At 40.4% G+C, this 15,626-nt stretch overlaps 1 protein-coding gene across 2 annotated transcripts; it reads left to right on the forward strand.

Moving 5' to 3' along the window:
- Positions 1-571: 571 nt before the first annotated feature.
- LOC133913051 (calcineurin-binding protein 1-like) lies at positions 572-15,509 on the forward strand. Of its 2 annotated transcripts, none has more exons than XM_062356085.1 (21): positions 572-685; positions 795-869; positions 2,167-2,286; positions 2,360-2,400; positions 3,025-3,236; positions 3,340-5,294; positions 6,539-6,763; positions 6,859-7,006; positions 7,100-7,210; positions 8,764-8,963; positions 9,077-9,312; positions 9,412-9,622; positions 9,709-9,864; positions 11,165-11,322; positions 11,406-11,598; positions 12,771-13,162; positions 13,524-13,704; positions 13,785-14,014; positions 14,088-14,733; positions 14,804-14,888; positions 14,978-15,509. In XM_062356085.1, exons 1-21 carry the CDS (start codon positions 683-685, stop codon positions 15,205-15,207), a joined length of 5,808 nt encoding a protein of 1,935 aa, XP_062212069.1. In that variant the 5' UTR covers positions 572-682; the 3' UTR covers positions 15,208-15,509. The 2 variants fall into 2 exon arrangements, with proteins under 2 accessions (XP_062212069.1, XP_062212070.1); XM_062356086.1 differs by having other exon boundaries at positions 14,804-14,870.
- The last annotated feature ends 117 nt before the right edge of the window (positions 15,510-15,626 follow it).

Genomic DNA, 15,626 nt, shown 5'->3' on the forward strand with positions numbered 1-15,626 from the left:
GCCCTTAGTAGATTTTATTGTGTGATGATACCTATCTTTATACTAGTCAAATTAATGGATGAATATGTTTTGAATCTATGGCAAGACTAAAAAAAAATAAATATGAAGTTAATATTTGAAAATGTTGAAAATATAGTTTTAAAATTCACATACAAAATGTCGTAAATGCTCGTGAAAAAAAATGAATTAGGTCTCACAAATTGGTGAACATGGTTTGAAAAAATTAAATAAAGTATTTGCAATTACTGAACTAGGTTTTAAAAATGATCAAATCGGTCATTTAAATTGTTTTTTAGAGTAATAATTTTGAATAATTGAGCGGATATGAATGTCAAAAACTATAAACCTCAATCGGGCTTAAAAAAAAAATATAGATCTAAATCACAGAAAACCGAACAAAAATTTAAAAGGAAGTGTGCTGGACCTGGGCTATCTGTGCTGCTCAACTAGGTCCGGCTCGCTAACGGGCCCTTCCAAACCGGCCCACTCCTCAGGCCTAATCCCGCGCACTGCCGTCGGGCTGGTGGGCTTCCGTGTTCACACCCAAGCACAAAACCCCAGCGACGGTACGGAGCAACAGGTGTCCGTAACTATTCGGGAAACGCGCTGTCCCGGCGGTTGCTGCCGGAACCCTCGCCGCCGCCGGCGATAGCCTCGCGGTCTCTCCGCCGCGCCGGCGGCCATGGTAAGCCTGACCTTACTCTCCCTCCGTGCCGGCCTCTCGCTCCCTGTTCGAATTGCTGTTTCGCTTACTCCTGCCCCTCTCTCTCTCTCTCGCGCGCGCGCGTTCGCAGTTCTCCATCGCGGCCATCAACGAGAGCGACTCCGGCGGACAATGGGAGCCGCTCGCGCCCACAAAGGAGGCTCAGGTACGCCGCCGCCTCCTCCTCCTCCTCCTCCATATAGCTCCGAGTTTTCCATCGCCCGAAAAATTTAGTGGTTCGCTTCTGCAGCTTGTGGGTTGTGATAAGTTAGGGCTTTCGATTTGTCGAGTTCAATGTGTTGGGAGAATTGAGTTTCGTCTGACGTAATGAATTCGTAATCTCTGCGTCAATCATCCGTTGCGAGATCATGAGTCGTGGAGTACAATCGTTCTGTCCTTTGGTGCAATCGCAGATAGATTACATTCCAGAAAGTGAGAAAACCACAAGTTTTTGTTATCTTAGTTGCAAAAAAACCCTGGGTTTTTATGACTTGTGGAACTCAACCCTTACAAAATCAATTGCCACTCTGCCTGCTGGCCCATCCACGTAGGCCAACCGTCTAGAAGAACAAGGCTGCTCATCTATCAGTACTGCATGTTTAATCCAAGTGCTACTTCTCTTTGTGTGGAAGGAGAACAGGAAATACATGCAGCAAGATTATTTTGGTGTCAAATTATGACTCATTGTATCACTTAGAGCACATTGTATAACAGTTAATGAGAGGATCTGACTAAAATCGTGTTTTTCGTTAACAAAAGTTCTTATTGATCTTTTATGAACAAATGTACTCCTTGATTCTTGTATTTTTAATTAATTAATGTTGATTAAACGAAAAAGGTGATTGTCTTATGTGGCTATTGATATTTTAGAGGGGATTTGTAGTGGGAAATGGAAATTCATAGTTTAATGAGATGGGCTGTTGTTTAATTAGCAAAGCATAACCTTTTTGGTGTTTTCCGGGGATCGGAATCTGAAACTTACGGTCTTTGATTCACTTCTATTTTCTTAAGTTCAGTGAACCTTTACTTTCTTCGAATGGGGGCATGTGCCCATAGTGGCACCTAAACCACATCTATCATAATATTGCAGTACCTTTCTGTAGATTTTCCTATATGTCAAGGAGAGAATCCATGTATATTATTGTTGTCTAGGGAATTTGTTTGACATACCAATTTTTTTCCTGAATTTACTGGATCAAGTGTTCGAGAACTGGAGGTTTATCAATCATTTTCAGTTGGGTGCAAATTATTAATCATTTTTTTTTTTGCAATTGCTAGATCAATGTAGGTTGATCTAAGAGAATGCTGAATAATGGGTAGCATCTGACTGATATATTCATTCTGTTAACTCCCTTCTTGTGTGTGTGGCTAAGGCTGAGCTTTTCAGTGTGGAAAGTTCTTACTAGTTACTACAATTGTCATAATCTTATTGTGTTATTGAGATTTCCTTTTAATGCTGTCAGGAATTTGCACTCTCTCAGAAGTACCATGAGGGACTACTCAAGTTGCAACAAAAAAACTATGCAAAAGCTCGTGAACTTCTTGAGGATGTTTTGAAGGACCCACTAATATCAAACATTCAGGCAATCTCACTAGTAATATTTCATATTTTACTTTATGGCCTTCATTGTTACAGCTAGTAGTTTTTTTCGACAGGTTGATAACACTGGCAGTGATCAGCATTTGCTGCAGCTAAGGTTCTTTTCTCATACCTTTGTTATTTTCATGGTAAAGACATACTTAATTGTTCATTGGTTTAAATCATGGGCATAGTACTGAAGAAATATACAAAATAGAAGAACCAATCCCAAAAGAATTGAGTTGCATAAAACTAAGATGCTTCTAAATTTCATTGTACCAAGTACTCGATAGTACCATTTCCTTATAATAGTGACTTTGGAAGATCATTTTTCTTCTGTAATGGATCAAAATTTGGATATCTATGAGCTTAACGTCACAAATTGTAGTACTACAAGTGCAAAGTAAGGCAATGTAGTGTTCCATAAGAAGGAAAATGCTAGTGTTTATGCCTTTCTGATGGTTTGGTTTGATCATGCTTTTCCAGATATATTTCCTCTTTTTGTTTGAAACGAGATGTCCCCTTTTCAGCAGGTAGTTAATGGTTCTATGTATGCATAGCATCATAGCATACTACTTGCTTGTCATAATATATTTTTGTTTTGTTGTACAATACACGACAACTGCCTACTTGGTTTGTGTCATGACTCTTGAATTAGATAGCTTACCGATTCCACTGACTGACTATTAATTTTTAGTTTTTAACTGTTAAAATGCTGACACACCTTTCTTCAATTGCACAGGTTTTTGACGTTGAAAAACCTTGCATCTGTCTTCCGTCAACAAGGGTTGGAGTTCTATGATAATGCTCTTCATTGTTACCTACAAGCTGTAGAGCTTGATGCAAATGATTCAGTTGTATGGAATCATCTGGGAACACTTTCTTGCTCGATGGGTTTGCTGAGCGTATCAAGATGGGCTTTTGAACAAGGGCTTCAATGCAGCCCAAACAACTGTATGATATCCTTTTTATTCTCATTTTATATTGATTTGTAGTTCATCTATCACACTTGTGATAGCTGTTTTGGTTTCTCATTTAGTTTTGATGTTTTCTATAGGGAACTGCATGGAGAAACTATTGGAGGTGCTTATAGCAATCCGTGATGAAGTTGCATGCCTTTCTGTTGCAAATTTATTACTTCGGAATTGGCCATCACATCATCGTGCTTTACATGTAAAGAAGACCATTGAGGATACTGAACCAGTACCTTTTGCACCTCGGGGTATTGACATACTTGAACCCAAGCATGTGACACTCAACATTTCCAATAAAAGAAAATCTGGAGATGATGAAATCCATCAAGAAACGAGGATGAAGAAGAGTAAACAGAATGCTACATTGCAATTGAACGAAGCAAAATGGATGGCCCTTTTAGATGGTATACTAAGCTTCTTAAGTGCAAACAACGAGAAGGCTGATGGAGATAATTGCACAAATACTGCGTATAGGTGTTTAGGCATTGAGGGTAGTGTCAAGGGGCTTGGTTATAACATGATCGATGTTGTCATATCTACAGATACATTCAAAACTGTGGAATCTGCTGCTGGAAATGGACATGATTCGTACCATGATGGTGAGAGTGTGCCATCTCATGATTGCAAAACTACAGTTAAAGAGAAAGATGCTAATTCAGATAGAGAACATCCTCATGAAAGGCGAAGCACACGCCTTGAGAGGTTGCGAAGTCGCAAATCTGGAAAAGATGAAAATGGATCTGATGGTAAAGATATATCGCATGCCATGACCCAGTTTCTGGATTCATTTATACTGAAGGGGCCAAGTGCTGTGGAAAAGACCGATTGTTCTGGAAATGCTCATGCTGATACTCTCATCTATACATCTGACGATGAGGCAAACGATGTTAAGCTATTTCTATGCAAGATATCCAAAAATTTTGGTCCTCATCACATTGGTTATATGTTACTCGAGGAGATGGCTCATCTCAAAATACCTTTCCAAGATTATTTCGTTAAGTTCATCGAACTGGAAAAACTTACTAGAGGCTGGGCTTATGACAGATCTGCATTGTGCAGCTTATTTCTAGCTGAACTGTACTATGATCTAGCTTTGTGTTCTGGAAGCCCATCAACATCCTCAGAGTTGTCTGATTCATCTTACCATGTTTGTAAGATCATTGAGTCAGTAGCTCTGGAATTACCATTTAACACACCTGTCGGAGAAATGCATTCTACCAACTTGAATTTGGATATAGAAAACAGCAGTGCAGATGTATCTTCAAGTGATCGAATTGAGAAAAATGCTTCACATGTGTCCAAAAGTTCTGAAAATTCTGACAAACCTGTTTCCAGTAACATGCTTACTGATGAAAAATCTGAATGTGATTCTTCATCAGACATGGATTGTGCATTCTGGGTTCGCTGCTTCTGGCTGAGGGGTTGTCTGTCCCTTGCATCAGACTGCAAAGAGAGAGCTTTTAAGCAGTTCAATATTGCCCTGTCAATCCTAACAAATATCAATGAAGCCAAAAACAGTGAAGAACTCATCCTTCTACCTCACACCAAGCTTGTAAAATTGCTGACAGCTGACAGGATTCTTCGTGAAATTAACTTGATCAGGCTTGAATCTTTACTTTGGAACAATGATGAGAATATCAACAAAATAACTCATACAGAGTTCATGAAATTGCTACCTCCACTTTTGCTTTCCACCAGAGATGTCTATGTTGGAAATGCGTATGGTCCACCAAGAGAAAGCGAGAATGTTATTTCACTTGAGTTGTCTGCCTTGGATGTCTTAATATCTGCATGTGAAAAAGCAAAACCAATGGATATCCAGGTCTATCTTGACTCTCATCGAAGAAAAATTCAAGTTCTAACTGTGGCAGCTGGTATGATTGGATCAGTTACACCCCCAAAGGGAAAAGGTTCAAGTGATGTGGACTTTGTGGAAGCAATGAACAGGAACCGGCTGGAGAATGTTGTGGAAGCAGTCAAAGACGTATCTCGAAATGCCAGTAAAGCAAAAGAATTTATAGATCAATGCGATAATTCTGTAAGTTGGATGTTCCTTTTTTCCACAAATCTCCTTAATTATCCTTTTAGCTTGAGTATTTTCCTTGGCACGACATCTACCGAGCTTCACTTAATCACTTTTATGTTAATTCATAAGTATATCACTGCCCTCCTAAAAAACAATTAGAGTTGGGTGTAGAGTGAGAAAGTTGAAACTTTGGGGTTTCCGTGATTTTTAAGTAATGTTCCATGGATAACTAATAATTTAAAAAGTTTGGCACATTTATTACAGCCAAACTTTTGTACTTTGACCACTTATATATTATGAATATTTAGATTGGTCACAGGGAAAAAAAGAAATGAGCACTGTTTGTTGTACAAACTATTCTTACTATATAGTTTTATTTTTTGCAAGCATATGATGGGAATTTTTTATGGTTAAACCTGTATCTTGGAGGCCATGCTAAGTAAATAAAGGGGAACTGCCTTGTGTTTTTAACTGGAGGGAATAGATTGGTTGATCGGGCAAGAAGCATAAAGTTTTCCACAGTTACTCTGAGCCACACACATAGTCATAGTGAACCCATTCTATTACCATGATTACAAAAGGTTGCTCTGTAATTAGCTGCGGAAAGAAAAGTGGTGAATTATAATGGTAACAGAGTGTTATAGCTTCCCATGGGTCAATTTCTTGCGCTGTAATAGAATCTCATCTGAGGTCTTTGCTACTTATCAGATGACTTATATCCTTGATTGTGGTGGTTTAGGAGTATGTTATGCTATCCATTTTAGGATGATCTATGTTTTGCTGGCATGTGTTTGCTAGTTTAGTCGTTCCGTGGTACTTAGTGAAATAGTCTACCAAGGGTGTGTTACAGTGGTGCAAGTCTATCAAGGGTGTTACAGTGGTGCATGTTAGGATGGTACTTATTACTTATGCTTATTCGATGTAATTAGTGAAACTGCGTTATCTATTAACCTTGTAATAAAAGATTTAGCCAACATGAACAGTATCTAGTTAATATGTTTCATGGTTTTTGAGTAATATATATTCTGAATAATGCAGTCCTCATACTTGCATCTTGTGGGAATTGGTCCAAGACATTCCATGCTCTAGTTAAAGGCATTATCTGAAATTTCATATACGCCATGTCTCTTGTATCACTTTTCTTTTATGCATTCGACCAAAGTTGTATGCTTACTTTCAAGTCAGGAAAAGCCTTTTCATGAATTATTTCCTCTAATACTGCCACCTGAGTGACAGTTTGATTTTCGTATTTGCAGGATGGGCAAGATGGCTGGAGTTCACTAATTTCTATTGTTGGTGATATTCAATCATTGCTCCTCACAATCATGTGTGCTGCTGTCAAGATGATCCTGTCAAGAAAATTCTCATGCTTCGGAACCTCCTATCAGGTTGATCAGTTGGAGAGTTCGTGTCTCGTAGATGCAGCCATTGCATTTTGCAAGCTCCAGCACCTTGATCCTACAATATCCATCAAAACTCAGGTATGTGCCACCTTCATATTAGGCAAAGTTGCAGAACTCTGAAGTATTGCTTTTCCTATTCAGCATTCATCATTTTCTTTCATTCACCTATGCAGGTTGACTTAATTGTCGCAGTCCATGATTTGCTTGCTGAGTATGGGCTTTGCTGTGCTGGAAGGGATGGCGAAGGGGAGGAAGGGACATTCCTCAAGTTTGCAATCAAACATCTCATGGCACTAGATGTGAAACTAAAATCTCAACTTAGTAGGTTTTTCTTACCAAATTTATTCTTGTAGACATGTTTCCTTGTCAATTAATAACTGGCATTTGTTGGTTTTTCTCTATCTTACTGTATAGATCCAAATGGAGTGGAAGAAGATGTAGTTCCGAAAATTGACGGAGCACAAGACCGTGATGAACCTTCGGTTGGTGACAGTAAGCAGAACTCTGAGGATGAGGAAGAATCGGGTAAGATTGGACTTGTAATGATCCGTTGATCATTACTGGATAATACCACCGAGAGGATGGCTGGGTGGAGTCGTCTTGTTGGGGATTAGATACTAGAGCATAGATGAGAGGGGCAAATGTAGATGCGATACTAGATTCTTCTTTCTTGATTGCTGCCTCAAAGAGATACAGCCCCATCCTTATATAGACGGGATGGCATGACCCTTAATAAACATATCTCTAAGATTAAGGAACTAGATAACAACTCAACCTCTCTTAATATATATAGCAACTAACTTCTTTAGAAATAAACCTAAGCTAACTTTTAGTCTTTTACCATTATTGCTATAGTACCACACGCTACTTTTCACGTGTACCGTTCTCTGGCCATAACAACTTCACCCCTCCTCCACACAGCTCGGCCTTGAGCTGTGATGGTGGCCAAGGATGCAACCCTTGGAAGCCCCATGCTTCGAGTGGCTGTGTCGCTGCACACGAGAAATCAACAGTGATGACTAAAGAGAGAAGGTACTGACGCTCCCTGTTGAAGTAGCTGGTGGCAGTGATGGATGCCAGCGTGGGACAGCAGGGTCTCTTTTCCTGCTGTGAGATGCAGCAGATGTACAGAATAAACTAGCCGCCTGCTCCCACACACCTCCCGCCACGCACAGCACCTCAAAAGGTACGACGTAGGCTGGTAGTACGGCGCAGGTGGCCACGGTACAGCAACTACCGTCGCCTTTCGGAGTGAGGCCACCAAAAGGTGCAGCCAAAGGCAGCACAACCGATGATTGTGACTTTGCCGGTAGAAGCGGCGGTGAGTCTGGTGCTGGCAGTGGTAGTGCTGGCAATGTTGATGGTGCAGCGGCTCACCTTGCCTCCTGTGCCCCACCGCCAGGGGCCACGACCCGGGCGACGGATCCTGCAGCCACTGTCTCCCGGCGTTGCCCTTCTGTTTCGCCTTGTCTGGGTTGGCCAATGTGATGGAATCCACCATGATAGCCTCACTAGCGCTGCACTTTTGCTTCGGTTGATGTCAGTGATGGTGCGGTTAATGTCAGCGAAACTATCCTGAAACTCCTTGCAGAGCATCTCCTCTTGCGCAGTTATTAAGACCTTGAAGTCATTGTTCCCGGTCTCAGATGCCATCAAGAAGAAGAAAAAAAAAAGATGCCATCAAGAACATATTTAGAAACAAACCGAAATTAATTTTTACCATTATTGCTACAGTACCGCCGCTCAGGTGTTCAGTACCCTGGCACATAACAGGATTGCACAAACCATTTTAGTAATGTAACTACTTTGTATATATCTTCTGTTAAAGATGATGTATAACTTGCATTGAAGGTTGCTGGTTATATCTCATGAATTATCAATACCTAAATTCTTCCTTGCCTGCTTGTACATATCTCTCTTTCGCTTCTTTTTATATAAAAATCACAGTAGGGGCCTCCTCTCATTTTTTGGTTCAAAATTATCGATACCTAAATTCTTGGTGCTGCAGCGAAAGTAGAAAGCAATGAACACTAAGGCGTTTTGTTGGTGTCTCCCTGATAAATGTCATGTTCATGCAGAATTGGACGAGATACAGTCATGTATTGATAGCGCCTTGGACCAGGCTTTTTTCTGCTTATATGGTTTGAAGATAAACCCAGATTCTTGCAGTGAAGATGATCTCGCAGTACATAAAAATACAAGCCGTGGTGATTATCAAACGAAAGAACAATGTGCTGATGTGTTTCAATATGTCCTGCCATACGCAAAAGCTCTATCTGTGAGTAAATTTTTAATGAGTACCTTCGTGTTTGCTACTTTTGATTTAGTATGAACTATGAAGCATCAAATACCGTGCTTAACACCTTGGCCATTCTTAATTTGTTGTTTTAGAAAACTGGCTTGGTTAAACTACGAAGAGTGTTGCGGGCTATACGTAAACACTTTACACAGCCACCTTATGACTTACTGGTTAACAATCCTATTGATAATTTCTTGGATGGAACTGATTCATGTGAAAAGATGCTCTCTGAAATTTATGAAACTAATGGATCTAGGGAAGCTATCCTGAATGTACTGTTCCCAGGTGAAAGAGGCTATGAAGCATTCAAAAAACTCTCAACTGCCAGGTTAGCTTGTGCATTGCACCTAGAATCCCTTCTATATCTCTATGGATTAAACAGTACTGTTGGATATACCCTAATTATATGTTCAACTATTTGGTACAGCTCTGAGCCTTACTCAGATGTTTATGGAAACCTGTATTACTACATAGCACAAGCTGAAGATTTAAGTGCCACCGACAAGTATACAGGTTTTGTTTTGAAAAAGGAAGGAGAAGAATTTGTTGAACAGAGTGCTAATCTTTTCAAGTATGATTTATTGTATAACCCATTGCGGTTTGAAAGCTGGCAGAAACTTTCCAATTTATATGATGAGGTATATCTTTTTGGGTATACCCATTGATTGGAACTGTTCCCTTATATTTGTCAGTTCTTTTGTGTAACCAGTATTCATTATGACAGGAAGTTGACCTGTTGCTGAATGATGGTAGTAAACATATAAGTATCTTGGATTGGCGGATGAATACAACTTTAATTCAAAGGGTTGAGATGGGTCGTAGACATAGTCGACGCTGCTTATTGATGAGTTTAGCACTGGCCAAAACTGCTCCTGAGCAGGTGAGTTCCATCAGTACCTGAAAGTACACTAGAAGGCCCAAGGCTTGTTCTATATTTTTCCATCCTTGTCTTCATCTTGCACCTGAATGTATGGAGTACTAAGAGTGCGAGGTTGGCAAGGCCCATTAGCCAAGTTTTTTCTTCTTACTACCTCTCTGTTATTCGGATGGTAAGCATATATTTTTTTCCTTTTCAATTACAAGGAGATGGGCAAGCCAAGCCTGCTAGTAGCCAGTACGAAAATTGAAAAACATTGTCTGGATCAGATTGAATCTCCGGTTGCCAATTGATATCTTCTGGAGTAGAATCCGTAGCATCTATTTCAGGACCGTTGGCATTATCTGGGGCTTTCCTTTTGAGAAACTGCTCCATAAACTCACCTAAAATTTGTGGATAATTCAAAGATTTAATTAAACAATCGCATATATGTACTCACATTCAGAAACAAGAACTGCCATCAGAAGCACTCAATTCAAATATGCATCAAGAAGCTTACTTGACATAGTATTTGTATCACAACCCTCAACTAGTCCCTTGCAATTTGCTTCCAAATTGCATCTAGGCCGGTAGTCCCATCTCTAAAACTCATATTTCAAACCCTAACCCTATAATTTGACAAAAGGTAATCATTATCATCTAATTAAAATCCTTAAACCCTAACTTGTTTTTCTTGAAAGAAATCAGCATAATTGGGAGGTAATTAGGAGAGAGGCAGAGAATGGTGGGTGGGGCATTTCCCGATTAGAGGAGGCCGTGGGCTACGGGTGGCCATGCCATGCTGGTGGCAGAGGGCGCGACCTCGGCCAGGCAGCCAGTTAAGAGTGCCACTTCTGAACGGGGGCTCGGTGAGATTTGAGAAGGTCAGAAGGAATCGTGTGCCACTGTGAGATGGAGTCATGGAGAGATGGTAGCTTGCTTGTTGGGCTGCCTGTAGCGTGACCGGGCACTGCGCCTTTGCTACTGGGTTTTGCGTCTGCCAGCTAGGTCACACGCTTGGCAGCAAGAGGAGGCAGGGAGGCCCAGCACTCGGGAGGGGAGAGTTGGCCTTTGTTGTTGTTGTGGGGTGGGGGTCACGATTCTAACCTAGGGGGTGTGTACAAGTGGTGAAAATACGATGGTAACTACTGATCTTCTTTTTTGAACCTGGCTGGGCTGAAATCAATTTTTTGAAAAATATTGGAAAAAAGTAAGTACGCCCCTGATTATAATCCCTTTTGTGTTAATATGTTTGTTACCTTCCCTTTTTCTCGATGAAAGCTTGATTGTTTCTTGGATGACATCAAATCTCATTTTCATCCAGAGCGAGACACATGAATTGTTGGCTCTAGTTTACTACGACAGCCTTCAAAATGTGGTCCCCTTTTATGATCAAAGAGCTACTTTGCCAGTGAAGGATTCAACATGGGAGACATTTTGCCAAAATTCTATGAAGCACTTTGAGAAGGCTTTTGAAATCAAGTAATCTAACACTCCTAACCTGTTTTCATGTTCTATCAGTTGTTTGTCAAACATGGAATGATATGATGCTTATTTACTTGCAGGGCGCAGTGGCTTAATGCTTTTTACCTTGGAAAGCTATGTGAGAAGCTGGGGCATTCCTTTGCTAAGGCATTTTCATACTACAACAAAGCTGTGATGTTGAATCCAACTGCAGTTGATCCTGTTTACAGGATTCATGCATCACGCATGAAGTTACTTTATACTCAAGGGAAACAGAATCTCAAAGCTATACAGGTTTGTCTAAGGTGTTACCGACCAGCTTTTTAAGAGCTATTTTCCCCTTGAAAATCGATATGCATCAGTTGGGTTTCCTCACTGAATGGCTTAAGTATACTCTTGACTAAGCTATGCTTTTGCATAGTGACTGATTGGTAAGTGATGACATGATCACATGAGTTGTTCCACTAGCAAAGCCATGTGGAAATGTGGAGTTGTTTTCATTGTCCATCTCTTTTCCTGCTGGTTCCTGCTTGTAAACACTTAAAAAGTTAAGACTGGTGTGTGGCTACTGCCTTGAACCTTAGTGTGAACTTTAGTGACTTAATCCTAACCATTATCCTTGGTTAGGATAATGGAATCCTAACCAGTAAAGCTCTCTGGGATTATACAATGAAAAAGTTTGGAGGTACTGTTGCTGCATGAGTATTGTCTGCCATCTGTTGTTGATTTCAGGAATTACAACATTGGTATAACCCCAGGGCAAAGTTTCATCCATCCTTTTTTTATCCGAATCGAGATTCGGTCTTTTTATTAATACAAAAATGAAAAACAATTGCGTCGGTGAACGTACATCCCACCATCTAGTGTAGCTATGGTTGCCAACTCCTTTATTACTAGACTTAAAATTTGAAGGTCCCAAATTCCATGGTCAGCGAAAACAGATCTCTGCACCTGGCAAGAGTCTGGTAACTGCTGGTTACTGGATGAGAGAATTTCCCTGGTTGATTTAATGCCATATCCTTTGTTGTTTGGGACTGGCTTCTACATTTCTTTACCTCAACTCGTGGATGCAGAGAACGTGCTTGTGTCTTCTGTCCTCACCTGATAAATATCAACACATATCCCAACTCGGTATTCTATGACTGACAACTGGAGATTTTGAAGAAAGAAGTTTGGGAATGCCATTACCGCCATGATAGGAATATAACTCAGCTTAGTTTGTAGCTACGGTTGTAACTTAAATGATAGGATATTTGTTTCACAGTGCTTCCACTTTTTTTTTTTGGCAGCCTACTCTTATTTCTGCACCATTTCATTTCCCAGTGATAACTCCTCCTTTACTCTTTTCCATCTTTTCATGGATTATGACTATTGTATACTATTTCCATATCGTTCCTAATCAGAGCATCTGTTGTGACATAGTTCTTTAATAGATAATCAGATGTTAACTTTGTTGATTTTTATAGGTTGTTGCTGACTACACATACAACCAGTCGACAAAGGAAAATGTCTTGAGCATGTTGGGGTCCATAGCTAATGTTCAGCATTCATCTTCTGATCATAATGAAAAATCTACTCTAGATAGTAAAGAGGAAAATAAGTTTGTTGAGCCTGATTTACTTGATAAAGTGTGGCACATCCTTTATGATGATTGTCTGTATGCCCTTGGTACTTGTGTGGAAGGGGAGCTAAAGCATTTCCACAAGGCGAGATACAAGCTTGCACAAGGATTGTATAGAAGAGATGAAGCAGGGGACCTGGAGCGGGCTAAGGAAGAGCTCTCATTCTGTTTCAAATCTTCTCGGTCTTCCTTTACAGTGAACATGTGGGAAATTGATGGCACTGTTCGAAAAGGAAGGCAAGTTTATTTTCTTTTGCGCAATGCTATAATTTATTGATCATTTGATTGATGTATTTAACTGTTACAAATTACTCCCTCCGGTATGAGTTACTGACAGCTTAGTTTGTGGGTATGGTCTCTGATGTACAACTTTAGCCATCACTTTTCTAAGTATATAGTATCAACCAAAAAAATAAACTTTTAATGATGTTGAAGTACTTCTGATGATGAATTCATTAATGTCACTCATACGGCAAATCTAAACATTTTTATGTGTAGTGATGGTCAACGTTTTAAAAGTTTGACATATGTATGCAGACAACATTTACTTTTGATGATTAATCGCTAACCTGGAAATTTTGTTCTTTCCTTTTTCCAGGAGGAAAAATCCAAATGTTGGTGGATCCAGAAAGAATCTGGAGGTCAGTTTATCAGAAAGTTCACGAAAATTCATTACATGCATCAGGAAGTATATGATACTTTACTTAAACCTGCTGGAGAAGAATAGGGACCTGTGGACTCTCGAGAAGGCATATACATATCTGCGTACGGATAAGAGGGTACCTTCTAACTACAGAATAATTATGTTAAGCTGTATGTTTTTCCCAGATATTAAAAAAACATTTGCTCTCTTCTGTAGTTTGCTTTATGTTTGGGTGATATTGTTCCTGTTGGTCTTGGGAAGTACCTTCAAGTTCTAACGGCAGCAATTCGTAATCCTGAGATTCGTCGAGCTTCTGGTGATGCTCCTGTTGAACAACTACTTGAGAAAATGTTCAGTGTATTCATGGATCATGCAAATTTGTGGGCTGATATAAGCACGATACCAGAGGTGAACTGTCCAGAATTATCAGAAAGTGATCTTTACAGGTAAATTTCTCAATCACAGTGGAATTTATTTCTCAATCACGGATGATTTTAAAATAACACTTCCTTGTGGCAGTTATATCCACCAGTACATCCATATGCTCGAGAGTGATATCCGATTAGATGTTCTCGAAGGACTCAATGAGAAGATAAGAAAGCGTTTCAAGACACCGAAGTTGTCAAGTAGTAACTTTGCTAAGATATGTAAGCATGCTTCTCTGGCGTGGTGCCGGTGTATTCTCATCAAACTGGCCTCAATCACTCCACTGACTGAATCAATGGATGCAACCGATCAGCCTGGTCCATTATCCAACGGACTTCTACTTTATGTAGATTTGCAACCTGATGAGCTTCTTATCTCATCCCCTGACGGGCCTGCTCGATTCAAAGGCCTTGACATGAATTGGTTTGAGACACTTAACAGAATTAAAAACATTCCAATCAAGCAAACATCTGAAGATAATTTGGAGATTGCTGTTACTGTAATGAAGAGCACTTACAACTTTTATCGGGAGAGCTCTTGTGGAACATTTCCCTCAGGTATTCATATGTATACAGTAACCCCATCACAGGCGCCTATTGAAGGGCTACCACAAGCCCCTGATGTAGTTGATACCCTTGACCTAAGCATTCCGAGAAAGCTCCTCCTGTGGGTGTATACCTTAGTTCATGGTCGTTACTCAAATATATCCTCTGTTGTAAAGTACTGTGACGAAATGAAGGTACGATCCTTGTGAAATTACTTTTTCTCCCAATCCTTATCCTTACGTTTTTCTTTTGTTCTGCTTGCAGGCAAGAAATAAAAGAGGAAACCCAGCAGCGTCCGCTTCATCACAAGTTGTGCAGCCAATGCCACACAGTACTGCTTCTTCTCAAGGTTTTTCACACAAGTCCTGACATCTGGGCGTGCTTAACATAGCGATCACCCTTTGAATTTACCCTGACATTTGTTGTTTCTGTTCACAGCTGTAGCTAAAGAAAAGAGCGCCCAAGTTGAATCCACTGAAGCAGTGCATGCTTCAAATCCTTCTGCTTCGGCTGTAGCTTGTGCTCCTCTGCACCAAGAAGTGGGCGGAACAAGCACCTTGCAGACGGCCATTGATGTCCAGAAAACTACGGCCACGGCATCTCAGCTCACCCGTAGCAGTTCATCCAGGGGAATGGAGAACACACAGGACGGCGGGGAGACGAAATAATGAAGGCAGAACTTGATTTCGCAGCATGGTCGCTTGTGTGTGATCCCTCCTGATGGTTCTCAGTTGTGAGCTCTGTCCGTTGTGCAGTCGTTGACATCTTTAACAGGTGGAGTCGGTCGTATGTCTAACCTGGTGTGTAGTTAGTTTTTCCGGAGTGTAGACTATAGAGTTGTGAAGAGGTGAATATTAAAAGCAGCGGCGAAGCTTGAGCTAAATCTGATTCAAATCCATTACTTGGTGCTAAAATTTATAGCAATTGAGTAATCCTAGATTGATGTTGCCCAGATTTGGGCCCAAACTAATACACGCAGAGCAAGAGATGCATGGACCAACTCTGCTCAGACTACTATAAGGTTTGTACCTAAATGCTGGACTAGAGTAGTACGACTTGGATTCGGAGTGTATGATTCGATAAAAGA

The sequence above is a fragment of the Phragmites australis genome, chromosome 3 (assembly GCF_958298935.1).
Source record: "Phragmites australis chromosome 3, lpPhrAust1.1, whole genome shotgun sequence".
Classification (NCBI taxonomy): domain Eukaryota; kingdom Viridiplantae; phylum Streptophyta; class Magnoliopsida; order Poales; family Poaceae; genus Phragmites; species Phragmites australis.